At 44.8% G+C, this 25,035-nt stretch overlaps 2 protein-coding genes and 1 long non-coding RNA gene across 11 annotated transcripts; all 3 read left to right on the top strand.

Annotated features, from left to right (window-relative positions):
- On the top strand, positions 6,605–9,713 carry LOC110432011. Of its 8 annotated transcripts, XR_002449464.1 has the most exons (4): positions 6,685–7,482; positions 7,565–8,838; positions 8,917–8,980; positions 9,069–9,713. XR_002449464.1 is itself a non-coding variant. In XM_021451930.1 (3 exons), the coding sequence occupies exons 1-3, from the start codon at positions 7,084–7,086 to the stop codon at positions 7,784–7,786; spliced, it is 495 nt and encodes a 164-aa protein (XP_021307605.1). In that variant the 5' UTR covers positions 6,670–7,083; the 3' UTR covers positions 7,787–9,713. The 8 variants fall into 8 exon arrangements, 1 of the variants encoding a protein (XP_021307605.1); XR_002449460.1 differs by having other exon boundaries at positions 6,605–7,321; positions 7,436–7,482; positions 7,565–9,713; XR_002449459.1 differs by having other exon boundaries at positions 6,609–7,321; positions 7,431–7,482; positions 7,565–9,713.
- Positions 16,805–19,788, top strand: LOC110431874. The gene is made up of 2 exons (XR_002449358.1): positions 16,805–17,370; positions 19,499–19,788. It is a non-coding gene; the product is annotated as an uncharacterized LOC110431874 (long non-coding RNA).
- On the top strand, positions 21,894–24,337 carry LOC8082308. 2 transcript variants are annotated; one of them, XM_021451773.1, is made up of 3 exons: positions 21,894–22,482; positions 22,613–23,518; positions 23,609–24,331. In XM_021451773.1, the coding sequence occupies exons 1-3, from the start codon at positions 22,447–22,449 to the stop codon at positions 24,143–24,145; spliced, it is 1,479 nt and encodes a 492-aa protein (XP_021307448.1). In that variant the 5' UTR covers positions 21,894–22,446; the 3' UTR covers positions 24,146–24,331. The 2 variants fall into 2 exon arrangements, with proteins under 2 accessions (XP_021307448.1, XP_002467876.1); XM_002467831.2 differs by having other exon boundaries at positions 21,895–22,482; positions 22,607–23,518; positions 23,609–24,337.

Genomic DNA, 25,035 nt, shown 5'->3' with positions numbered 1-25,035 from the left:
GTAGGATATCCAAACAATTCCAATGTTTTGGGGAAATGAAGAATTTTTTTACTTTGTCAACGAAACCATGAAAGAAAGTGACATGACCACTAAACAATTCAATTAAGGAAATGGTCCTGAAGAAACCTATAAACTGAGTAGAGATTAAGACAACTGCACTAATCAGCAATGCCAATAGCGAGGGCCCTCACCATGCATGTTTATGGACCAAAACATATATTTTCCTTTATGGACTAAAGCATATATTTTCCTTTCACCTGTAATGCTCTGCAGGTACACTAAAAATAACTTTTTCCTCTGAAAACAACTTTGAGGGGACTAAAAAAACTCATGCTTCTGTAATCAGTCATTTGTAAAATTTTCCTTATAGACTATCCATACCTTCAGTTCAATAAATAGGAATAAAATCCATCTAACCCCTGCGCAGTTGCGCGGGCTAGCGAGCTATAACATATATAAGTGTACTCTTGAAAGCAGTAGAATATAGTAGATATATTAGAATTTGCGGCACTGCACCAAAGGGAGCAACACATGGTATAAAAGGTAATGGTTTCAGGTGGAATTTGGTTCTTAATTTCTTCAAATAATGGATTAGTCACATATTGTACAATCAACCACTATCTTGAGTCAACAGGTAATTTGCTTCCCCGAACTAACAATGATGAATCATTTAATTGGGAAAAGAAACTTCTGCACGATTCACTTATCTCATCAACTGAATCGTGAAAGAGAAAGTAATGCTGATCTTAGTCACAAATCTTCATGGGAATAGGTCTCGTTCTGAACCAACCATGGCATTTCTTTCCTGCATTGAGTTCTATTCCGTATAATGTAGAAGTCTATGTATATTCTGGCACCAAGGTCCCAGTCAGCAATTTCAGAGCTATGGGTGTCCAAGGCACTTGTGATCTTCGAGACCTCCTGATGGTTAGCTGAGCCAAAATAACAATGAATAAAGTGATTGCATATTCAGACCAACAATGGCATGTTTATTTAAACAAAAAGAAGAGAAATGAAAATATAACTACAGCAAGCATATGCTGAAGAAAGGATGCAAATTAGGCAACTTATAAAGCAATCAGAACCTGTGATTTTAATAGAAGAACATAAGGGTTTAGTGTAAAGTAACAATGTATCATTTTATACCTTGTAAGATAAGTTGTTTGACTTAGAACAGAGGTTTTATGGAGTTGTGGTGGCAGGCACAATCTAAAGATAAGAGAACGTGTGGCCACGACGCTGTCCGAGGGTGGCCACGTTAGTGAAATGAATGAAGGCCGTTGGATTTGGCGATCGACGGTGCTATTGTTTCCTCCTATGTTATATATATACCGGCTCTAACCCTAGCTCTCTCACTTTCCTCCCATTGCATCCTCTCTGCAGCGGCTAGTGCTGACCTAGTGCGCGGGCTTCCGAGCAAGGGCGCCTGAGAGCCAATAGGTCTCTGGATAGTAGATTGATAATCAAGGGTACAGGGTACATATATAGGCAAGGATCCCCTAAGGGTTTATAGAAACACCCAGATTACGGTGATCCTTGTCTTATCAATCTAACTTAACCATTAAGGCATTAGGCCCATAACAGCCCAAAGGGCGCCTATTCTAACACACCCCCGCAGTCCAAACGTCAGCCACTTTGCACGTTTAGACTGGACCGAAACTCCGTGAAGACTGAAGAAGGCAACCCTTTGGTGAAGATATCCGCATATTGTGAAGAAGTAGGAACATGCAGGACACGAAGATCACCAATGGCAACTCGCTCTCGAACGAAGTGAAGATCAATCTCAATGTGCTTTGTACGCTGATGCGGAATTGGATTGGAGGACATGTAGACTGCGCTGATGTTGTCACAATACACCAGCGTGGCGCGTCTGAGGGGCGTGTGCAGCTCAATGAGAAGCTGTCGCAGCCAGGTGGCTTCTGCAACTCCATTAGCCACTGCGCGATACTCAGCCTCAGCACTGGATCTTGATACTGTGTTCTGCCGCTTGGATGACCAGGAAACCAAGTTATCACCGAGGAACACTGCATAGCCCGAGGTGGACTTACGAGTGTCTGGACAACCAGCCCAATCAGCATCAGTGTAGACGACAAGATCCGTAGAGGAAGATGGACGCAACAGTAAACCAAGATGAAGTGTGCCTCGGATGTACCGGAGAATTCGCTTCAGAGCAGCAAGGTGAGGCTCTCGAGGGTCATGCATGTGAAGGCACACCTGCTGAACGGCATACGCAATGTCCGGGCGGGTGAATGTCAAATACTGTAAAGCACCAGCAAGACTGCGAAAGTCTGTGGCATCAGACACTAGGGCCCCGTCAGCTGCAGCAATCTTCGGATTGGTGTCAACTGGAGTGGAGCAAGGCTTGCACTCTGCCATACCGGCGCGATCCAGAATGTCCAACATGTACTGTCGCTGGGAGAGGAGTAAACCAGCACTACTTCGTTGAACCTGCATGCCAAGGAAGTGATGCAGTGTACCCAGATCTTTCATGGCAAACTCTCGCTGCAGGGCTGAGATGATTCGCCGGAGGAGACCAGCGGAGGAAGCTGTGAGGACAATATCATCCACATAGAGCAACAGGTAAGCTGTGTCGGAGCCGCGGTGGTAGATGAAGAGTGATGTATCTGACTTAGCTTCAACAAACCCGATGGACAGAAGGTAGGTAGCCATGCGAGTGTACCAAGCACGGGGGGCCTGCTTGAGACCGTATAGTGACTTCTTCAGCAGACAGACAGCCTCGGGACGAGTAGGATCTTCAAATCCAGAGGGCTGCTGGCAGTACACTGTCTCATTCAGAGTCCCATGTAGAAAGGCATTCTTGACGTCGAACTGGTGTATAGGCCAGGTGCGAGAAAGAGCCAGCGAGAGCACTGTGCGAACAGTAGCAGGCTTCACCACCGGACTGAAAGTCTCAGCGAAATCCACTCCAGGGCGCTGAGTGAAACCGCGAAGTACCCAACGGGCCTTATACCTCTCAAGGGAACCATCAGACTTGAATTTGTGCCGGAAGATCCACTTGCCAGTGACAATGTTGGCCCGAGGGGGGCGAGGTACAAGATCCCATGTGTCGTTCTGCAGAAGGGCATGGTGTTCTTCTTCCATAGCAGCTCGCCAGTTGGGGTCTGCAAGGGCACTGCGGAAGGTCTTCGGCACTGGAGAGAGGTAGCCAGTGTGGTAAGCAGCCGGCATCCGAAAACCACTCTTTGACCGCGATCCCATGGCATGCTGGTTACTCACTGGGCGAACAGGAACGGCTCCCTTGGGCAATGGAGCAGCAGACACCGGTGGTGTGGGCGCGGGCACAACTGAGGGGGCTGGTGCGGGCGCTGGTGCGGGCGCAGCCAAGGGTCGAGGTCGGCGGCTGTAGTGGTGCACGAAGAGGCGCTCGGGTCGAAGAGGTGGAAAGCCAGGCGGAGGCCCACGGGGCGCCAGAGGTGGCGCTGAACCTGTCGTCGTCGGGGAGGCACCAGCACGAAGGGCTGGTGGGACGTAGAGGTGACGAGGCGAGGTCCCCATCTCTGGTGCCGCGCGTGGCGCGGGAGAGGAGGAACTCATGGCCGCGCGTGGCGCGGAAGGAGGCCCTGGAGACCGGAGCGCCGGTGGGACGTAGAGCGCAGGCACCGGGGCGTCATCATCAGCAACGTCAGGCGCCCCAGGCACAGTCACAGAGGGACCGGCAGGGGCGCTGGTAACACCAGGGGGTGTCCCAAGCTCAGCCACACGAGGACCGGCAGGGACAACAGGAGCGCCGGAGGTGCTGGGAGACAAGCCTGCAGGAAACAAAGTGGGCGAGTGTCCAATAGGAGCTGGCACCACATCATCAGTAAAATCAAGAAATTCCAGGTCGGCTGGGGTGCTGGGACCATGACGCTCAGCAAATGGAAAGGCGGTTTCATCAAAGATGACATGCCTAGAGATGATAACTCTATTGCTGGAGAGATCAAGGCAGCGGTATCCTTTATGGTGAGCAGAGTAGCCTAAAAAGACACAAAGAGCAGACCTGGGAGCGAGTTTGTGAGGTGCAGTGGCAGATAGGTTGGGGTAACATTTGCATCCAAAGACCCGAAGATGATCATACGTAGGCAACTTTGTAAATAATGCAAAGTGGGGCGTAGAAAGCTGGAGGGTCTTGGTAGGCAATATGTTTAGAAGGACAGTGGCGGTGGAGAGGGCCTCCACCAAATAGGAGGGAGGCATGGAGGCCTGAAAGAGCAGTGAGCGAACGACATTATTAATGGTACGAATAATGCGTTCAGCTTTACCGTTCTGAGCTGAGGTGTAGGGGCAGGACATGCGAAGATGGATGCCCTGAGCGAGGAAAAAGTGACGGGTACTCGAGTTGTCGAATTCTTTCCCATTGTCGCACTGGACCGACTTGACACGTGTGTCAAACTGAGTGGAGACATGGGCGATGAACTGAGCCAGCGTGCTGAAAGTGTCAGATTTGAGTCGCAAAGGAAATGTCCACAAGTAATGAGTGCAGTCATCAAGAATAACCAAATAATATTTATAACCAGAAACACTGACAACTGGGGAAGTCCACAGATCACAGTGAATAAGATCAAACTTATTTGACGCACGAGAGGTGGACGCAGAAAAGGGCAAACGAACATGACGCCCTAATTGACAAGCATGACACAAATCTGAACAATCACTAATATGACACGAAGTGCTGGACGCAAGCTTGGACAACGCTTCATGGCCGGGGTGGCCAAGTCGCCGGTGCCACAGCGGGGAAGAAGCCTGGGCGACAAGGGAGCGAGCTGGAGGTAGGCGCAGAGGGTATAACGGCCCGGAGCTATTGCACCTGACGATCTCGGTCCGGGAGGGAAGAACCTTCACAGAACAACCAGCCGGGTCAAACTCCACAGAACAATTATTGTTGATAGTAAATTGACGGACAGAGATGAGATTCTTAATAAGTTGTGGTGACATAAGAACATTATTAAGACGCAAGGAAGGAGACAACTCTATAGAGCCCGTGGCAGTGACAGGCATGATCGAACCATTACCTACGACAATAGATGAAGGAGTAGGATACCGCGAAGGAAGAATATGTGAAAGAGAGGAGGACTGAGAGGTCATGTGGGAGGTAGCACCTGAGTCGAAGTACCAGTCGCTGGACGGTGGTGGAGTCAGGGACGTGGTACTGAAGGCGGAGGCAAGCGTCGTCGGATCCCAGGAGGGAAGGCCAGCCACGGGGTTGTAATACCGGGGGCAACCCAATGTGCAGCGCCGTCGGAGGCAGCAGCAGCCGGGTTGTGGTTGATGAGGGCCTGCTGTTGCTGCTGCGCAAGTAGAGCCTGCTGCTGCGCCTGCTGTTGCACCTGCTGCTGCGCTGTAGGTGAGGGGGCACCGGGATCGGTGCCAGCGGAGGACGGGGGCCTCCTGGTCACATCTGCATGGAACCCATCCATGGATTGTAGTAGCTGGGCCAGGAACGACCACCAGGAGCAGGCTGCTGTTGCTGAGCGCTGGAGGACAGCTGCTGGGCACCACCAGCAGGGGGTCGCTGCCCCTGGCCACCTCCACCATTGCTGCTGCCTTTGTTGTTGCCGCCACGTTTGTTGCGACGGTAGTTGGAGGACTTGGAGCCACCCCCAGCGCCACCAGAGCCCGACGCAGAAGTGGTGTTGGAGGTGTTCGGCGTAGAGGTAGCAGTGAGAGCGGTGGCAGGGGCATCCTTCCTGGTTGCCAAGGTGAGCTCTTCTAGGATGAGGTCATCACGAGCCTCCAGGAAGGTGGGGAAGGGTCGTGCGCGACGAAGGAGCGTGCCGACGTGACTGAAACGCTCGTTGAGTCCGCGAATGACGTTGAGGACAAGAGTCTGGTCAGGCACGGGCTCGCCAAGAGCGATGAGGTCGTCCGCCATCTTCTTCAATTGGCGGCAGTACTCGGTGATGGAGAGGTCGCCCTGGACGAAATTCTGGAAGCGTGTCTCCAGGTGGATGGAGCGGGCCTCCCGATTGCCAAGAAACTGAGACTGCACAGCAAGCCAAGCATGGCGGGCGGTGGAGCCTTAGGCGGAGATGATCTCTGCCAGGTCGTCGGTGAGGGTGGCGATGATCCAGGCCTTGACGACGCAATCCATCCGGTCCCAGTCAGGTGACATCGGGACTGGAGGCTCCTCGCGGACGTGATCCCGCAGGGAGAACTTGCCGAGGATCAGCAAGAACTGATCCACCACCGATTGAAGTTGCCGGAGTCGACGTCCAGAACCGTGGTGACGTGATTGCGGATGTTGTTGACAGCGACCGCCTGGGAGTGGAGTTGCAGCAGAGCCACGGCTTCATGATGAAGCATGGCGGCACGGAGATCAGGAGAGGGCGCACCATCGGCTGGAGGAGGATCAGGGGGCCCCGTAGGTGCAGCAGCGGCCTCAGCGGCAGCGCGGGCCTGGGCGGCGCGATCCAGGGCATCGCGGGCGCGCTGGGCGGCCGCATCGCGCTCCTCGGCGGCAGCAGCGGCCTCTGCCTCGGCCTCCTGGGCGCGAGCAAGAGCAGCGTCGCGTGCGGCCAGGCGCTCGCGCTCCGCGCGTTGGGCTTCCGCGGCGGCGGCGTTGGCCAAGTCGTCGGCCTGGCGCTTGGCGAGAGCTTCCGCCTGAGCCTGGGAGGTAACGGAAGATTCATCTGCGGCCTTGGGGGAGGATGAAGGCGTCGCCATGGAGAGAAGGCGCGCGCGAGGGGAAGAGGTGCGCAGCACGGCGAGAGCCGGCGCGCAGGCAGCGGAAGAATAGGTCCTTGACCTAGACGGCTGATACCATGAGAGCCAATAAGTCTCTGGATATTAGATTGATAATCAAGGGTACAGGGTACATATATAGGCAAGGATCCCCTAAGGGTTTATAGAAACACCCAGATTACGGTGATCCTTGCCTTATCAATCTAACTTAACCATTAAGGCATTAGGCCCATAACAGGCCAAAGGGCGCCTATTCTAACAGCGCCGTAGCCCCCCAGTGAGAGAGACCGTGCGCGCCTCTCCCCCTCCACCTCTTCTCCTTTTCCATCCCCCTCTCGACATTAGGGTGCGCTCCGTTGCACACGTCCCGGCAGGCGGACGGCGGCGCGGCGACGCCTCGGCATGGCGACCCAAGACGCGCGGCTGCCCCTAGCCCGACCTCCCAACGGCGTGGCAACCTCAACACGGGCGGCGCCGTGGCGGCGCTGTCTCTACTTGGCTTCCATCCTATTTGTCTCACAGCCTGCTGGAGCTGCTCCGGTGAACCCACTACTGGATCTGGTACCTCCGTGGACGGATCAGTTGATATGCCCACCACATCCAGAGGTGGTGCCGGTGAGGCTGTCGCCACCTCATCCAGGTCAGTTGTCACACCATCATCCTCCTCGTTCTTCTCTACATCATCTTCCTGTTGAACAAATTACTGTGCTTTGGTGATGTGGTTTTCTTGTTTGATGTAACGACGGAAGATTAGCCGGCAACGATGGCCTCATGGTCTGCAGTGGAAGGGCATGCCATAATGTATGGCCAATAAATATATCTTCTAATTTGTTATTGATGATTTGAGTAATTAGGTATGTGTTGCTTAACTGACTCTGTTCAGTGTCGCATGTAGAACTACAACCAGCAGAGGTCATTTCAGGAGCTCAACGCCAAGGATCTACACGACACGGAGTGGAAGTTAAGACATATCTACCGAGCTGCGCGACGGAGTTTGTATATATTGACTGAGTTAGCTTGGCTTAGGGACTCATTATTAGCCATACGGTTCTCTACATTATGTTACTTAGGATTCTCTCAGCAAACATGTGTTCTATTTTCTTAGCATATTATTCAGGCTTAAGTACTGAATGATACTCGATTTATTAGGAGGGCTTCAGTTCTGGTCAGTTGAGACTCTGCATTTTTAGTTAATAATAATTGACCAGATATTGCCTTTAGTTTCCAAGTAATGGAGGCTATTGCATTTCCATTTAGTCTATAATTTAAGCAAATTTCTGAAAAATATATATCCAACCTAATCTAAGTGGTGAGGAAAATCAACTAATGCTTCAGGAAAAGATCATGCAACTTGCTGACAACGAAACTGATGTTAGTAATTGTATGAAAGATAGAAGAGGATTAATAATATTGGATTTTGAATATCTATCTTTAGCAATTTGTGATCCTGGGTTTCTAATAGACTTCCACTTCTACAGGCTAGCCATGAAGGCATCTCTAATAGAGCGCATTTGTTAATAGGAAGCTTGTTTCTGAAGATGCAATTTTGTTCCTTTGGTCTCTGATTGTTCCTCAACCTCACAACATTTTGAATCTTCTGAAAGGCTACTGAAATATATTTACTCCAGTGTCCATGGCATATTCTGGAAGTTGTTTAGTTTTCATCCCTACATTTATAGCTCATTTCCAGTTTTCCAAGAGTGTGGAATGGTATCTGCTATCTATATGAAATTGTCATATTCGGCGTCTTTGTTTGTCTTGCATGTGCCTAACATAGCTCTCTTTCAGAGTTTATTAATATTCAAGTTTTTCAGGTCTTACATTTTGTTGTCTCATTATCTTTTCTTTTTCTGTTCCTGATATTGCCAAGGGGTATATTAAATACTTACCAGTTGCTTAGAGGTTCGCAATTTTTTTATGGTGTTTTATATTGCTTTTTGTTTTTGCAGCACTATTGGCACGACATGTGAATTCCTTGTTTTGAAGCCTCCCTACCTTCAGTTCAGTTTTTTTTTCTTACCTACATGCTTCCTAAACCAAATATGTAGTGATTTTGCTCTGTCATAGTATATAATACATGTATCAAGAGGAATATTTTTGGCAGCACTGAAGATTAGAGTGCAGATTATCTGCTACCAGAACTAACTGAACATGAAGGTACTCAGAGCTACTACGCTTACTGATAGTGCCTAACATGATTCATACTTTGTATTCTTACCATTTGATGATAAATAGGAAATTTGACCTAGGACAGTCAGGCATACATTAGATGAAAACATGTTCAAAATATACTCTTCAGGTATATTGTTTACAACACCAATTCACTATTATTATGAGCTATGATGTTGCTACTTTCTATAAGCTCTACTGTCTCTGTATTCATGCAGGCAGCTGAGAGATTTAGACCTTGAGAATGATCTGGTAGCTAAAAGGTTTACTTTGACTTATAATACCTCCATGATTTTCTAACATGAGGAAACTATTTATCTAAGTCACAGTTAAGAAAATTGCTCACATGCTCGATGGAAGAAGAAAACGTTATGCCAACTCTCTAATGTGTGCTGGCTGCTATCAACCCATCCTTGTGTTTAGCTGCAAACTGAAGCTACATTTATGTTAGTTTCCTTGGAATAGAATGGGTGATGAAGAGGGAACCTTCTACAATCCAAAAGCTGCAGCAAATATTGTAACATTTTAGACATCTATTATAGGTCATTGTATATTTTCTGCCCATTTGTAGTGGCGTCATCATGTTCTTTATCATTCCAAACAGGAAGTATATACTCAGGATGCTATGGAGCTACATGGTCCAGAATTTGATGCGATGAATGCCTCCATTGACAAAGTTAGTGTGTACAGGGCTGGGTATGCCCAACAAATGTATCCTGTACTAACCATTCAAATTCTTGTATCGACATGCTACCTTCTGAAGAACTATAGCCTATCTATGTTGGCTTATTGACAAGTGCCTTGTGTAACGTGTGTTTAAGTCAAACTATTATATATCAATGTAATGTGCTGGCACCAAAATATGTTTTTGAGTCATATCTATTCTTTGTTATATCTCATATGTATATCTATTATTCTATTAATCAAATAGTCATAAAACTATCATGTAAAATTATCACGCGCACATGGGTGTGCACAAATTTGGACCCGTATCCAACTAAGGATTGCATTATTGCAGCGTGTGTTCTCATGTTAGGTGACTGCGGTGGCTAGATATCTTTACTGGTATAGTCCTCCAGCCTTATGATCACATATCCAACCGGCTCTGTTTTGTTTCAATGGTCTTACACACGACTGGCCAATTCCCTGCGCGCATGGGCGCGCGCAAAAAGACTAGTAGAAGTCATGATGACACTATACAGAGGTTGGCAAGCTAAGTTGTATTTCTTTGTTTTAATTAGCAGAACCATCAATCATTTAAGTATGGTATATGGAGTATTGCCGAAGCTTTAGGCGGTCCACATAACATTAATGTGTTATGCAGACCACTTGCAAAGTTTTCAGAGCCTAGACTAAACATCACTGTCGTACATAAATAATTAGAAAGTTTGGATGGCTCGATCCCCTGGGAAAAAAGTAACTGGTTTAAAGAAAAAATAATTGAGGCTGAAGGAAACTAACAAAGTTAGGTGATTGTGCTCTAATAGGACCAGTTAGAAAGGTTTATGGAAAAATATTACACATTTTGTACTGAGTTATTGAGGTCAAGAACTTTTTTTGTAACGAATCAGTTGAAATGGCAACTATTGTTCTGCATTAGTTGTCAACACTGCATGCAATAAGTCTATATAAAGGATTGCTGGATTGGTATCAAACCGGAGTAAATAATTAGCAGACCAGTTCGGAGTTGACAAATTGCAGGCAAAAAGATTAAAAGAACTCCAGATATTGTGTAGATGCATAAGCCATTCTGTAGGAGATAGGAATATTTGGTCTTATCATACCGATGTACTTTGGTTTTTTTATTTAAAAAAGAGGATAAGATGAGTATGAGGCTTTCAGCTGCCTGTTCATGCAAACCTTCTTGGAATTTAGGCATACAGAATTCTAATGCCATAGAACCCCCACGTGGTAATGCAGAACAGCCAACATAAACTTAAGAAGAGGAAGCTAGAAATATGGTCGGACATATTGAAGATTATTTAGGAAATTAATAAATTACTTGAGTCTAATAAACCCAAAAGAAACTGTTTGCAAAGTATGAAAAGCACTTAAGGAATCCTAGGGACTATCAAATATGTTGAAGAGATTAGCCGAAATAGCAATCCCTATACAGACAAGAACAGATAATTAAGTAAATAACCATATATGTCCTACGTAAGACAAATAGCAACAGCAAATCACTAACTGAATACCAAACAGTGTCGACAAAATGTGAGTACAAAAGCATGTTTTTTCTCTCCATTCTTCTAGCTCAGAGAGTTGTATCTTCTTCTTATCTCCAACTGCTTCTAGGTCCATGTTCTATCTTTTGATGGCCCAATGATCTTTGAATTCTAGCTCAACTGGTAAGTGACAAGTCTTCTCATACACTAGCTCATATGTGATATGGTGACATCCCGATGGGTGTCTTGTATGTTGTCTGGTATGCCCAGAGTGCATCATGAAACTGGTCCTTCCATGCTGCCCTCATCTCATTCACTGTCTTCTATAGAATATTCTTAGTTTGTTTATTTGATGTCTCTGCTTGACCACTTGTCTGAGGATGGTAAGGAGTAGTGACGTTGTGATGTATCCCATGCTTTGACAAGTATTGCTCGAAGCGTTTGTCGATGAAGTGTGAACCTTTGTCACTTATCACTATCTTTGGAACTCCGAATCTTAGAAAAATATTTTTTCGAACATCTTCTTTGAATGTATGCTGTTAGCATACCTGCATGGCATGGCTTCAACCCATTTGGAGACATAATCCACTGCCACCAGGATATACTCATATTTCTTCGATGGCGGAAATGGCCCCATGTAATCAATCCCCCAGACATCGAAGAGCTCAATCTGAAAATTATTGACGAGTGGCATGGCATCTCTAGAATTGATATTACCATGTCTTTGACATGGGCCACATCTTCGGATAAATTCTCTTATGTCTTCATACATTGTTGGCCAGAAGAATCCGCACTGCCATATCTTTGCATGTGTTCGGAATGCCCCATAATGCCCTCCATATGGTGATGAATGACACCTCTTAATTATTTTGATTCCTTCTCCAGCTGCACCTATCTTCTGAGTAAAGCCATCAGAGCATATTCGGAAGAGGTATGATTCATCCCATATGTGGGAACGACTCTCTTGGATGAGTTTTCTTTTATTGCCTCCTAGTGGTACATAACCTGTAACCATAAAATTAACAATATCTACATACTAGAGGGTCAGATCTGTTGATTCTTAGAGCATGTCGTCCCGGAGTGAGTTATCGATGGATAGTTCCTGTGGATTCTCAAATTGCATTCTAGACAAATGATCGTCAACTGAATTTTCTACTCTCTTTTTATCTTTTATTTCTAAGTTAAATTCTTGGAGTAATAAAATTCATCTTATCAAATGGGGTTTAGCATCTTTCTTAGTGAGCAAATATTTTAAAGCAGCATGATCAGAATAAACAATTACTTTAGCTCTCACTAAGTAAAATCTAAACTTATCAATAGCAAAAATAACATCCAGGAGCTCTTTTTCAGTAGTAACATAATTAAGTTGAGGTCCTGTCAGAGTTTTGCTAGCATAAGCTATTGCATGGTGCTTCTTATCCTTAATTTATCCTAATACTACCCCCACAGCATAATCACTGACATTACATATAATTTCAAAAGGTAAATACCAATCAGAGGGTTGAATGATTAGTGCCGAGATGACTGCTTTCTTAAGAATTTTAATAGCTCGTAAGCATCCATCATCAAATTCAAAGGAATATCCTTGTCTAATAAGTGAGTAAGAGGTCTAGCAATGAATGAAAATCTTTTATAAACCTACGATAAAAACCAACATGGCCAAGGAAACTTCTAATTCCTTTTACATTAATAAGTGGAGGCAAATGCTCAATTACTTCTATTTTAGCTTTGTCTACCTCAATGTCTCTTTCAGACACTAGGTGTCCTAGCACTATTCCTTCTCTTACCATGAAACGACATTTTTCTCAATTAAGGACTAAGTGCTTTTCTTCACACCTTTGCAAAACTTTATCTAAGTTTTCTAGACAATCATCAAAGGTTTTTCCATAAACATAAAAATCATCGATGAAAACTTTCATAATCTTTTCAATCATATCAGAAAATATAGGCATCATATATCTTTAAAAGGAAACTGGTATATTACATAGCCCAAAAGACATTCTACAATAGGCATAGGTTCCATAGGGACATGTAAAGGTTGTTTTGCTTTGGTCATCTGGATGGATAGCGATTTGGTGATACCCTGAATATCCATCTAAGAAACAAAAGAAGGAATGGTTGGCTAACCGCTCTAGCATCTCATCAATGAAAGGCAATGAAAAGTGATCTTTCCTAGTTACCTTATTAAGCTTTCTATAGTCTATGCACATCCGCCATCATATGACACTTCGTTAAGAGATTAACTCATTCTTCTCACTGGACAACAGTCATACCTCCCTTTTTAGGTATAACTTGGACAGGGCTTACCAACTTGCTATGCGGCACAACATATATAATGCATGCATGCAACAATTTTTGCATTATTGAGTCTACGTTGGGGTTCTCTAGATGGTGGAACATCAGAATCTATGAGAATGCGATGGGTGCAAAGAGTATGACTAATTCCTTTGAGGTCCTAGAGTGAGTAGTCAAAGGTTGAGTGATGTTTTTCTAAGACAGCCATTAGGCGAAGAGTCTATTCCTGAGTGAGTTTATCACTTATAATAATAGGAGACTCTGGATCATTGCATAGAAAAGCATATCTAAGACTGGATGGTAAAGGTTTAAGCTCATTAGGAGGTTTAGGTGATATTGCAAACTCATCTAAAGGTTGATCCTCAGAAGGGTCAACTTCTTCTTCTATGAAGAATCTAGCTTCATCTTCTAATTCTGGTTTGGTTAAAAAGCCTAAGAAAGCAGCTCTAAATTCCTCCAAAGGATCATATTATGGATAGGGTTCGGTCCTAGAGTTTAAAGAGTGTGAAATGGACATCGAGAACTTGAGTTTCTTGCCTAAACAAATGTTTAGCTTCCAAATTATCCTTTATAGAGAAGTCGTCTAAATGGTTGTTCTATCAACAGGTCAAAGTCTCATGTGTTAAAGATATAAAAGCTTAAATGCACTGGGGTTCCTTCTGCCTGAATGGGTAGGACATATAAGATTCCTGAACTAGGGATAATTTGTCCTGAGAGACTTCTCATGAATTTCACTGTTGCGGTTAATGTCATGTCTTGTAATAAATATTTTGCAAGAGACATATACATGGTATTTATTCCCACAACTGGATTATAGAGAGTATCTATTTGATGTGTATTGATTATGCAACGAATCAGAATAGAAGATGAATCCAAACGGATTACTTCAGAGGAAAGCTCTGATTCTTAGAACCATTTATTACTCATAACAGATACTAATTCTTCTGAGGTTCTTCCAAAGGGAATGTCCTCGAGGGTATTAAAAGACTCTAAGATTTCTCTATGGCTCCTTCACAGAGTAATAATTCAAAACGTTTCCAAATCAGAAAAGAGATCGGGTTCTATATCTAGCATAAAATCTAGAAATGGAATTTCTTCCTTTTTTGCTCAAGACATGTGTTAGCTGAAATAGGTGGTATATCTGGCAAAGAGTTGGTTTCAGCTACGTGAGGTTTTGGCTCTATGTCTAGGAGATAATCTAATTCAGTCGATAGGATTTGATCTAGGATTAGTCTTGCTTTTCTCAGAGGAGACATGCAATAAAGATCCTCCTAAAGTGGTGTCGAGCAACTTTCTACTATCTCTACTCAGACCTTTATAAATGTGTTGTAAAAGAATAGGGTCTGGTAGACTAAGGTCCAGGTCTGATGCTAAGAGTGTAGTAAAATGATTCCAGGATGAGGTCAATGATTCTCTAGGTTCTTGCTTCATAGTGAGAACCTTGACTCTAAAGTTGATAATTTGGGAGATGAGATAGAAATCAAAACAAAAGTTGGAACGTAAGGATCCCCCAATCTCCTTGTTGCTTACCTACAGCTCTATCATATCATTGTCTAGCTTTTCCCTTTAATGAGAAAGAAAATAGCTTCCAACGGAGAGTTTCATCGGACATGCCTTCTATTTGAAGATAGTCACATATTTGCTCAAAATCTCTAATGTGAAGGTAAGGATTTTCATCTCCTTCTCATGAAAAGGATAGGCTTTGGACCAATGCAATCAACCGCGGACTCAGCCTATAGCTAGGTGTTTGTATGGGTTGTGATGACTCATGTGGCACTAGGCTGGTCTCTGTGGGTACAAAAATTTAAATGATAGGAATGGAATTTTAATTACCCATAAGGATAGAAAAAGGTAAGATGAAATAACATAAAAAGATAAAAGTATAGATACAAGGAAGAGCAAGACTTAGGTTATCTAAGTAGACCGTCTTTCTCCCCTGCACTGGCGCCAGAAATGCTTTTTGTACTAGATACGCACACAGAAAAATAATCCGCAAGCGCATGGATATTGGTGAGCACTTCACCCAGGAGATAATTCCAGAGTATCGTATTTGTTTATCCGTAAGGAGAAAACGTGCAAAAGACTAACCCGGTCTTAACTACTGTAACACCCCTGGTGTTACGAGCTCGTTTAGCACCTTGTTTAAAACTTAAACAAAATCAACGAATCAAACTCTAGTATTTTAACTTTTGGTTGTCATGAAAAGCAATTTCTATAAACCAAAAATACGACATAGTGCATGATTAGAAAGTTCAGTTTTTAGAGAATTATCTTGTGAAAAATAATGAAATAATGTCTACAAGTTGTGCTTCCATCAGTTAGTAGGGAATGTGAGCTATGTCGTGAAATGCTCGGTAGTTAAAAATAGCAATGTTTAAACCTTTTAAGAAATTGATGCGAAAGTGCTAGCGTATAATATGTTTACCTGCATATCTCGAATTCGTTAAGACCGAGAAGATTAATGGCAATGCTTGTTTGGCGTCTAGTTTATGAAGAAAGTGCTTAAGTGCTAGCTCCATGTTCTTGCACCGTTAGTTGCATCAAGGTGAGTACTCGAGCTTGGTATAATCTATGGTTGTGATGGGTGGGCTGTTGATCTCATAGAAATTGCTCGAAGCTAGCTAGAACGCGCCATAACCCCATTTGGGCTCCCTGTTCGTGAACCAGGGTATTGGTGTCGAGCTCAAGTTGACACTCGTGTAAATCCCTCCCCGATCACTCTTTTGGTGAGGAGAGAGCTTCTGTGTGTAGATGGAACTGCCAGCTTAGATGTAGGTAAACTCGTGGAACCTCAACTGCGGTCCTCGGCCTTTCCCCTCTAGCTTTAAGAGTCGTGCACGTCACCTTTGGCGTCCGTTTTGCTCGCGTCCGTGATCACCGTGTGCTCTCGCTTCGTTGGCACCTGGCTTAGTCCTTGAGTGACTGTGGTCGCTCCCTTCGGGCCAGCGCGCTTGCGGTTGTCGTTGCGGTCGAACCATGGCGAGTCTCTACATCACGCACGAGGTCCGGCCATGGTCACGGTAGAGCCGAGTGCTCGACGTGGCGCTCGTTCCTCCAATTGATCTACCGATTCACTAAGGCCTTGTTTAGTTTGCAAAACTTTTGGGTTTTTTGGCTACTGTAGCACTTTCGTTTTTATTTGACAAATATTGTCCAATCATGGAGTAACTAGGCTCAAAAAATTTATCTCACAAATTACAGATAAACTGTGCAATTAGTTTTTATTTTTATCTATATTTAATGCTCTATATATGCGACTAAAGATTCGATGTGACGAAGAATCTTGAAATTTTTTGCGAAAACAAGACCTAAATCGTTGTCTGCTATGTTGTCGCATCGCGCTTGTCCTCGTTTTAGGCCTTGTTTAGTTCCCAAAATTTGCTAAAATTTTTTAGGATTCTCTGTCACATCAAATCTTTAGACGCATACATGAAGTATTAAATATTGATAAAAATAATAACTAATTATCTGAAATTTACGAGACGAATCTTTTAAATCCAATTAGTCAATGATTAAATAAAAATTACTAAATACAAACGAAGTATTACAGTAACCAAACTCAAAAATTTTCTCCAAATCAAGGCCTTAATGTCGCCGTAGTACTCTCGTCGTTTGCGCCTTGGCTTTGTGCGAGGAGCCATGTGCGGTCGCTGTTCCCCTACCGTAGCCGCATCCAGCCAAATCGAGCCGTCACCTCCGACTCCGAGCACCCCACGACGAACCCCCTCTGTGACCCTCGTGCGCGTGCCAGGGTCACCACCGAGCTGCCTTGCCTTAACTCGCCCCGCTGCCATGCGTTTCGCGTCATGACCCAGTTAAACGTTGCGCCCTCCGCTCTTCAAATTCGCTCGATTCGCAGCATCGCAGTCCAATTCCTTGCACCCACAAGCTCGCCTTGATCCTATTGTGTCGGTGCTCGCCCTAATTCCAGTGTTCGTCTCGCTGGAGGGGTGCGAATGCGGCCGTGCCACCCGCGGAGCACCGCCGACTCTTCGGGCCGCGCGTGGTCGGGTCGCTGTGGTTCTTCACGACCTCATCCATTGCCACGGCGCGACTCGCAGTGAGTCCCTGATTCTCACACGCTACCTCTACCATCTCCAAGAGCTCGTAGGCCGCTAGAGCCGCAGCGCCACCGCAACGATTAGCCGCTCTCCGTTGCGGGGCACCGAAGGGCGTTCCCCAGGGCTCTTCCGCTTCCTATCGTCCCCACGGAGTCTGTAGGCGGTGACCGACCCTCTGGTTTGGGTATAGCAGGGCTCCGCTGCTCGGCGCTTGCACCAATGTCGTCGGCCGCGGCGCCGTCGTGCCTGGGTGCGTCGTGGACTGCCCCGTGGTGAAGAAGGCTTCTTTCAGGGTGCTTAGTGCAAAGATTGAGTCTGTGGCAATAGGGCGCCTGTGCATTTCGATTAGCATTTAGTGCGGGTACTCTTTTGCAAAAGAACACCATGCACGCCAGGCCTCCCCTCCATGGACCGCTGATGGGCCGGCCTGCTGCGCGAGGGGGTCGACTGCGCAGGCCGAGTTGGGTCACTGGGCTGAAAGTGCTGCACCAGCCCATTTTGTTTTATAAATGCTTTTCCAATTTAGTTTACGAATTAAACCTGTAAAATCTATATCAATTTGTGTAGATGTCTACAAATAGTGAAACAAATTTTTTTAGCTTCCTAAAATTATGATCTATCCACTGGTATAGTTATTTTACATGTTGTTCTAATGTTCTCAGAAGCTACTTAATTAATTAAAAGTGCTTATTATTGTTAACATATGAAATTGTGGGAATTTTCATAGTTAATATATGTTAGCAATAAATCCAGAAATTTCACAGTAGGTTCCTAGTATTAATATACACTCTCTGTAATTTTTGTAGCTCTAGAATAATTAATTTGTCATGGTAGTAATAAACCCTGATATGAATACATATTAAATAAATAAAATATAGTAAACTACGTCTTGGGTTTGTTGGGATAAATCGTTTAGTCCTATAGCGTGGATCCACAGCCTAGTACGTTAGTCGTTACGCTAGTTCGTTAGCACGAGAGGCGAATTTGTTTCTAAGTTGTGATTTCCGTTGTTATTTACGTTTCTGCGATTGTCTCCGCGAATGCCATAATAGGAATATGTCGGATCGTGGAAGTCATCTGGAGTAGGAGAAAGGTGATGTCTTGCTGATCATGTTGCCATGATGAGATGCTAACTTTGGTTATAAGTTACCCAGACAAGCCCCGGTTCATAACCCCTATTATTCTGCACTTTATTTTATGCTTGTACCTTAAGTTTTAAGGAGTTGAATGAAACCCACTTGCATATATATCTTTATCCCATGAGTCTTACTAGTATGACAGGATCCTGTAGCTTACTATGCTATAGGATCCTCGGCAGAAGTCGAGTGATTATCTGTCACTCGCGAGAGATAGGAAATTTATATTAATGTTGTTATCTCATTATATATATGGATGATAATTGGAGACCGGGCGGAACGGTATTTGGATTTGGATTGTGAACTTGAGCGAGGCTCTGGTTGCACGTGTTCTGCCTAAGTCGTTTGAGGACCGTCCGTTGCTGTTGATGGTAGTCAGGTCATAGACTTATTATCCTGGGCACATACTTGCTTATAGGAGTGGGAAGACTCATTACTCTCTTATCGTGGGTTCCGGCTCTTTTCGGACTGACTGATTGGAGGCGGGGACAGGTGAAGGCCTAAGCACCGTAGTAAGGCCGGGCCTTATGTGCGGGGGCTTAGGGTCCAAGTTTGGACGGGGTCCTGGACCCCTCGACACGAGTGGAGTGGGTTGGTCTTGTTTGTACCTAGGGTGCAGGCGAGGCATGTGTTTCGGGGTACCGAGCCGGGATGCATTGATTCGTGAATCGCTGTTGTTATCAACAGTCCGACTTGGCTATGGTCTAGCACCATAGTAAGAACTGGAACTTGGAAGATGGTAAAATGGTTCTGATTGCTCAACCCTTACTTGGAATAGCATAGGTGCTTACATAGAATGTTTATTTAATGAACAAATCATGACTGCTAATAAAATGAGCTTTAAGGATGCACTCTTAATAATGCTTCTGCTATGCAAATAACCCACAAGCCAGATAGCCTTGCATAATCCTTGGAGTCTTTTATTTTCTCCTAACGGGTAAGTCTTGTGGAGTACAATTGAGTACTCAGAGTTTGTTCTACCCTGTTGCAGGTGACAGGTGCTGTGAGCTAACACTTGTGTGTGCGGGTTCCTCCTGGTGGGCTCAGCGAGGATCTCCTTTGCGATACGGGTTTAGAATTTATTTCTTATCAACCTTCACCAAAAATGTTTTACAAAATAAAGAACTTACACTCTAATATTATCTCATGCAAATAAATGATCATCTTGTTGATACTTAAATTGCCATTAAATGAATTATTATTTCCACTCATGTAATACTCTGATATTGTAATACAAATGATGTAAGAAATGGCTAAGAATGTTGTAAGACTGTTCTCTCATTTATGATCTTGCCGGCAAAATGTGGTATATCGAGTTCTCCCACTGGGTGTGCTCGACGGAATTGAATAGTTTAATGGTTTCTCTAGAGTACTTAGTGTCTAATGGAAGACGAGTACTCTTGGGAGATCATTAAATTAGGTGGTTCTGCCACAACAACTACCCGCAGGTTGCAAGACAAGATAGCGAGAATTAAGCGATATAAAGAGAATTCCTTCGTCAGTCTTCCTCTAACCTATGGTAAGTTGTGTGGTTATTGTTCTAAGAGGGTACCTAGGAAAAAGAGACACCTAGAGGATGCTTAACCCTAGCACACTAATTTCTATCGTACCTCCTGATGGACGTGGATTATGGAGACACCAAGGAGACTGTCACTTCCCCCCACTGTTATCACAAATCCTGTCAGATAGGAAGTATCTACGAGTATTCCTAGCCCAAACACCATGCTTACACTATGAATAATTACTTTATTCCCTATACGAAGCGAATAAAGTAAACCCGTGAACCAAAGAACAATAAGGACAATAAACTTACTAGTATCAGAAGTTGAATTGCCGATTGATCCTAGAACCAAGCCTCAAGTTAGGAGACTTTGATCCCGTACAATTGGAGAGAAGACATCGACAGGCTGGGCTTCCTCCACTTCTACCTCCACCCTATACTTTCTCAATCTCTCTTGTTGTTAAAACCCTAAAGAGATAGATCCATTCAAGGGACCCCTCTGTGGCTAATTTTTTCTAAAAAATATGAATTAGGGTTTCTGAATTGGTACTGATCCAGGGGCAGGGGCTCTGCTTATATAGCCCTCTTGAATGCAACACAACCCTCGGATTAAAATGGCCTAAACAGGTGGTCAGGATTACTCGTCAAAATCGATGAAGGCAGGATCTACGAGACTCCCTTGATTGGTCCAAGGGGAGGGGCGACCGCCCCTATGGCCTTGGGCGCTCGCCCAGGCTCACTGCCAGGTGGGCCTTGGCTTCGTGGTGCTGCCTTCCCGAGTCTTCTAGATTGTTCTTTGATTACCGACGTGGTCTTCTCTCTATGTAAATCCGACATGTGGGTTATCTTTGGTTGTTTTTTTAGCTGACACCCTACATAAACAGATATTCACCAAAGCTCGTAGAATTCTGTTAGTGATAACCCTATATCTACTAGGTGTTTGCATATAGATCTATTTTCTTGTTTAGTTGACGGTTAAAATTAGGAGTTATCTACCGTCAATAATGTTCTACTTTTTTTTTCTCCAGCAGTTCCCAATATCTTTCCCTATTTTTGGTGACCATTAATATTTCTTTCATCTCCCCTCAGAAAAGGAGATATAACTCTCATAATAGCATGCAGACCATCCTAACTATGACTTTTTAATCATATTTCTCTTATATTTCTGTAGGACCCACCTTTCATATGATTATTGAAGGAGATATATATTGATGTACTGCTACAACATCTTTTCAGCAAACCTAAAAAGTAATACTTACTACCCATGCCTACTATTTGGCAACGGATCTAGTGCAAACTCATCTTCCGTGCAAACTGTGTAAACTCTAATCTGGACCACAAGATGTTGATCCAAGGAGCGCGGAGAGATTGAGTAATTTTGCACTTAACCGCCCCGCTCTTAATCACACTTTTACAAATCCCTCCTTCCACCTCTCTCATGCACCCCCTTAGATCAACATCCGGTGGTCTAGATTAGAGTTTGCACAGTTTACACGGGAGATGAGTTTGCATTAAATCCTTTGCCATACTATTTTACCGGAAAAGTTGTACTGTAGGACTCATGGAATGCTATAAGCCCCGGACCCGCAAATGGTAAACCACTAAGGCCTTGTTTAGTTCCAAAATATTTTACAAAATCGACACTGTAGCTTTTTCGTTTGTATTTGACAAATATTGTCCAATTATGGACTAACTAGGCTCAAAAGATTCGTCTCGTCAAATTCGACCAAACTGTGTAATTAGTTTTTATTTTTGTCTATATTTAATACTTTATGCATGTGTCTAAAGATTCGATGTGACGAGGAATCTGAAAAATTTTGCAAAATTTTTTGGAACTAAACAAGGCCTAAACCAAGGTAGAGAACCCGTTTCAACCCATCCAAACAAGCCCTCAGCATCAATATATCCCCACGCGCGAAGCGAGGGCCGTCCTGTTGACTCCCCATGTGGCGCGCCGGACCACCGATCCGCCTCGATCTGCTTCGATTCCTCCCGCTCGCCCTGCTATGCGGGCTGGGGCTTCGCCTGAAAACCCTCGAGCCGTCGGAGTTGGCCGCCGGCGACTCCCCTGATCCGCCGCCCCACCCCGCCCCGCCCCCTTTCTTCTCTGTAAGATTAACCCTAGCTAATCTCTCTCCATGCGTCTCTTGCCCTTGTGCCTCCAATCCAAATCTAGACTAGGACGAACCCGACTCAATCCAGAGTCCGCGTCCGCCTTTTCCCTACTCCTCCTACTCCGTTTTGGAGACGGAGGAGGAGTAGTTGCCCGTCCTCCTCCGTTTTGTAGACGGAGGAGGAGTTGTCCGTCGGCCCGGCAACGTCGTCTTCTCCTTATATACAGGAGGAGCTGACGTTCACGTTCAACTATCCATCGTAAACAATAAGCGCTACTGCAATAAACAACCAAGGAAGTCCAATTCATCAGCCAAGCTAACACCATGAAGAATAAGAAGGGTAGTCGCCGCAACCGCAATGTAAGTCACTTGCCTTTTCTTCATTTTGCCCTTGCGAATTCTTTTCCCCCCTCAATTTACTTCTTGTATTTGTATTCCTGCCACATGCATATGCACTGTTTAATTTTGTTTCGCAATTATATAGATGCAGAAATCAGCAGCTCACGATAACCACTTACTAGTAGTGGATAGGTTCACAAAGCTTCCTGATGATCTCCTGCTCAATATCCTCGACCGCCTTGACACGCCCGACGCTGTCAGAACCTGCCTCCTTTCTAAGAGGACGCTCTACCTCCGACATTTGCTCTCAAAATTGCACATTTGGGTCACTTCCTTTGTGCCTGATTGTGGTCATGCCACTTTCAAGGATACAATTCAGATGAATGCTGCGGTAGCCGATGCAACAGACAACATTCTCACTTTCAGAAGCCAAGAGATTCCCCTTGGCCAACTCAGCGTAGGCTTCTACTTGAAATACTACGACTGTCTCACCATTGGTAAAGCTGTTGCCCGAGCCATGGCCACCCACAACCTCCACAGTGCTGAATTCATTATTATGCCAGAGAAGAAGCTACAATATTGCACTATTGATGATCGCCGCCGCAGTGGGAAGCTTCTCATGTCCTTTTTTTATGCCTGTACTGATGCATTTGCTGGCCTTACACGTCTCTATCTACGCAACTTAAAGCTTGCTGAAAATGACATTCCCAACATCATTGCCACATGCAAACGACTAGAGTATCTCCGTTTGTCCATGTGTGAAACAGAAGATAGTGTGTTGCACCTGCAGGTGGAACACCCACAGCTTGTTGAGCTTGATATCTCCGATGCAGGCTTAGAACTAGTTGAGCTCAACTCCCTACCGAACCTCAAACGGCTGGTTTTTAGTGTGTGGGTCTGTCCCCAAGAACCCTTGTCTTTTGGCAACATCCCATTGCTTTCAAGCCTAAGCCTCACTAATGTAAGCATGAGATGGCAGAAGGTTATCAGATTAAGTCAGTTCCTTCCTAGTGTCCCCTCCATAAGAGACCTGCACCTCAGCTTCCTAAGTGAAAAGGTAATTACTTTAAAGCAAGCCCTCTCAGCATCTTATTTGTTCCTCATTCTCAACTTAATCTGCATCCTTCCATTATTACTTGTATTGCAGATTTGGGTTCAGCCAGAGTGTCCGAAACTTTTGTCGCCGGTTCTCCAGAATCTGCAATTTTTGAATCTGGAAGAACTCCCTGAAGGATGTGATATAGCTTGGACAAGATTCTTCCTTGAGGCTGCACCTAACCTAAAGGAGGTATGCATCACAGTTTGGGACCATTGGTGTGATATGGAGACAGACAAGGTGGAGCGGGAAGAACAGGGTTACTGTGACAAAAGAAACGTGGAGTGGGAGTCATCTGCCCCTGATGGTTTCAGGCATTACAACCTGACTAAGCTCACCATTTATGGTTTTCAACCAAATGAGAACTTTATGGGATACACAAGGCACGTCATGGAAGCCGCAGTTAACCTAGAGGAGATATCCTTATACGACAGGAAGGTCCTCCAGTGCTGTGAAGACTTGGATCCAAAGATCGAGGTTGCTCCATCAAGATATCCCCAGACCGTGGAGGAACAGGAATTGCTGAGGGAGCAGATTACAGAGGGATTGGTGATGGCGTCACCTCATATAATTCACTTCCGGTCTTAATTCCTCAGCGCAAGATGTGATTTGCCGAGTAGCAATAATATATGCTGACTGTTCTGAATTTTTTTTGGCAATGAAATACTTTTGTTTCAAACGTTTGAACGCATAATTAATTTTCTCTTGTTTCCTGCAACTTGGTTTCAGGCCATATGTAAGCATGGTATACAATAGTAATATATTTGAATGTTCTGAATATTCTGGTTTCCTTTGTTTTTTGTTGCAATGAAATATTTTCCCTTATCCTTTGCCGTACAACTACAAGTGAGCTTGCCATCCAGCTCAGCTGAGGCAACTGTTTTGTTGACAAAGGAATTGTCGTTCAATCTCTTAATTGGTTAAATCAGAGAAGTTTGGACTTTGGTCCAAGCCCTGGTGGCGGCAATAAAGTTTGGCTTCTGAACAAAGGATGCTCTTTCTGTTTCTTCTGTCCCAAGAGATGCACTTCGGGTGCGTTGCATCGATGGTTCTGCTGATTGCTAGAGTTCTTGCCAGTGGTCGGATTTCTCCCTCGCTGTTTAATCAAGAGGGGTTGTACTTGGTGGCAGTAGGGCGATTTGACAGGAAATGGAGACCAGACTCCTCAGGTGAGGATGACAAGCAAATATCAACTTCAATGAAGGATTTGAGGTTTGCAACATTTGGAGCTTCCAGCAAAAATATGTATATTTTTTGTTTCTATTTCAACTGGGATCATTGCCCGTGCGTTGTTACGGGAACGTAATGATACTGTGACCAAGCTCATCAGAGCCAGGCCGCCACCTGTGCCAAGGCCGCCATTGTACTCACGCTGAACTACCCCTGCCGAAACCTTCACCCACGCAAAGAGGGATGGAAGACAACAAAATGACATTGCTTAGGATGACCGCGCACCTCACCTTTTCAGGGATGTCTGG

The sequence above is a fragment of the Sorghum bicolor genome, chromosome 1 (genome assembly GCF_000003195.3).
Source record: "Sorghum bicolor cultivar BTx623 chromosome 1, Sorghum_bicolor_NCBIv3, whole genome shotgun sequence".
Taxonomy (NCBI): Eukaryota; Viridiplantae; Streptophyta; class Magnoliopsida; order Poales; family Poaceae; genus Sorghum; species Sorghum bicolor.
The sequence above is the reverse complement of the archived record's forward strand: the minus strand, read 5'-3'. Positions and strand labels throughout refer to the sequence as shown.

What these genes read in the sequence shown, in the direction of transcription:
- LOC110432011 (XM_021451930.1), top strand. Translation starts at nt 7,084, where the DNA reads ATGGCGACCCAAGACGCGCGGCTGCCCCTAGCCCGACCTCCCAACGGC. An exon ending in GCTGTCGCCACCTCATCCAG is followed by an intron (nt 7,322 to 7,435) that starts GTCAGTTGTCAC and finishes ACGGAAGATTAG; the next exon opens with CCGGCAACGATGGCCTCATG. An exon ending in GTGGAAGGGCATGCCATAAT is followed by an intron (nt 7,483 to 7,576) that starts GTATGGCCAATA and finishes TGTCGCATGTAG; the next exon opens with AACTACAACCAGCAGAGGTC.
- LOC8082308 (XM_002467831.2), top strand. Translation starts at nt 22,447, where the DNA reads ATGAAGAATAAGAAGGGTAGTCGCCGCAACCGCAAT. An exon ending in GTAGTCGCCGCAACCGCAAT is followed by an intron (nt 22,483 to 22,606) that starts GTAAGTCACTTG and finishes GCAATTATATAG; the next exon opens with ATGCAGAAATCAGCAGCTCA. An exon ending in TCAGCTTCCTAAGTGAAAAG is followed by an intron (nt 23,519 to 23,608) that starts GTAATTACTTTA and finishes CTTGTATTGCAG; the next exon opens with ATTTGGGTTCAGCCAGAGTG.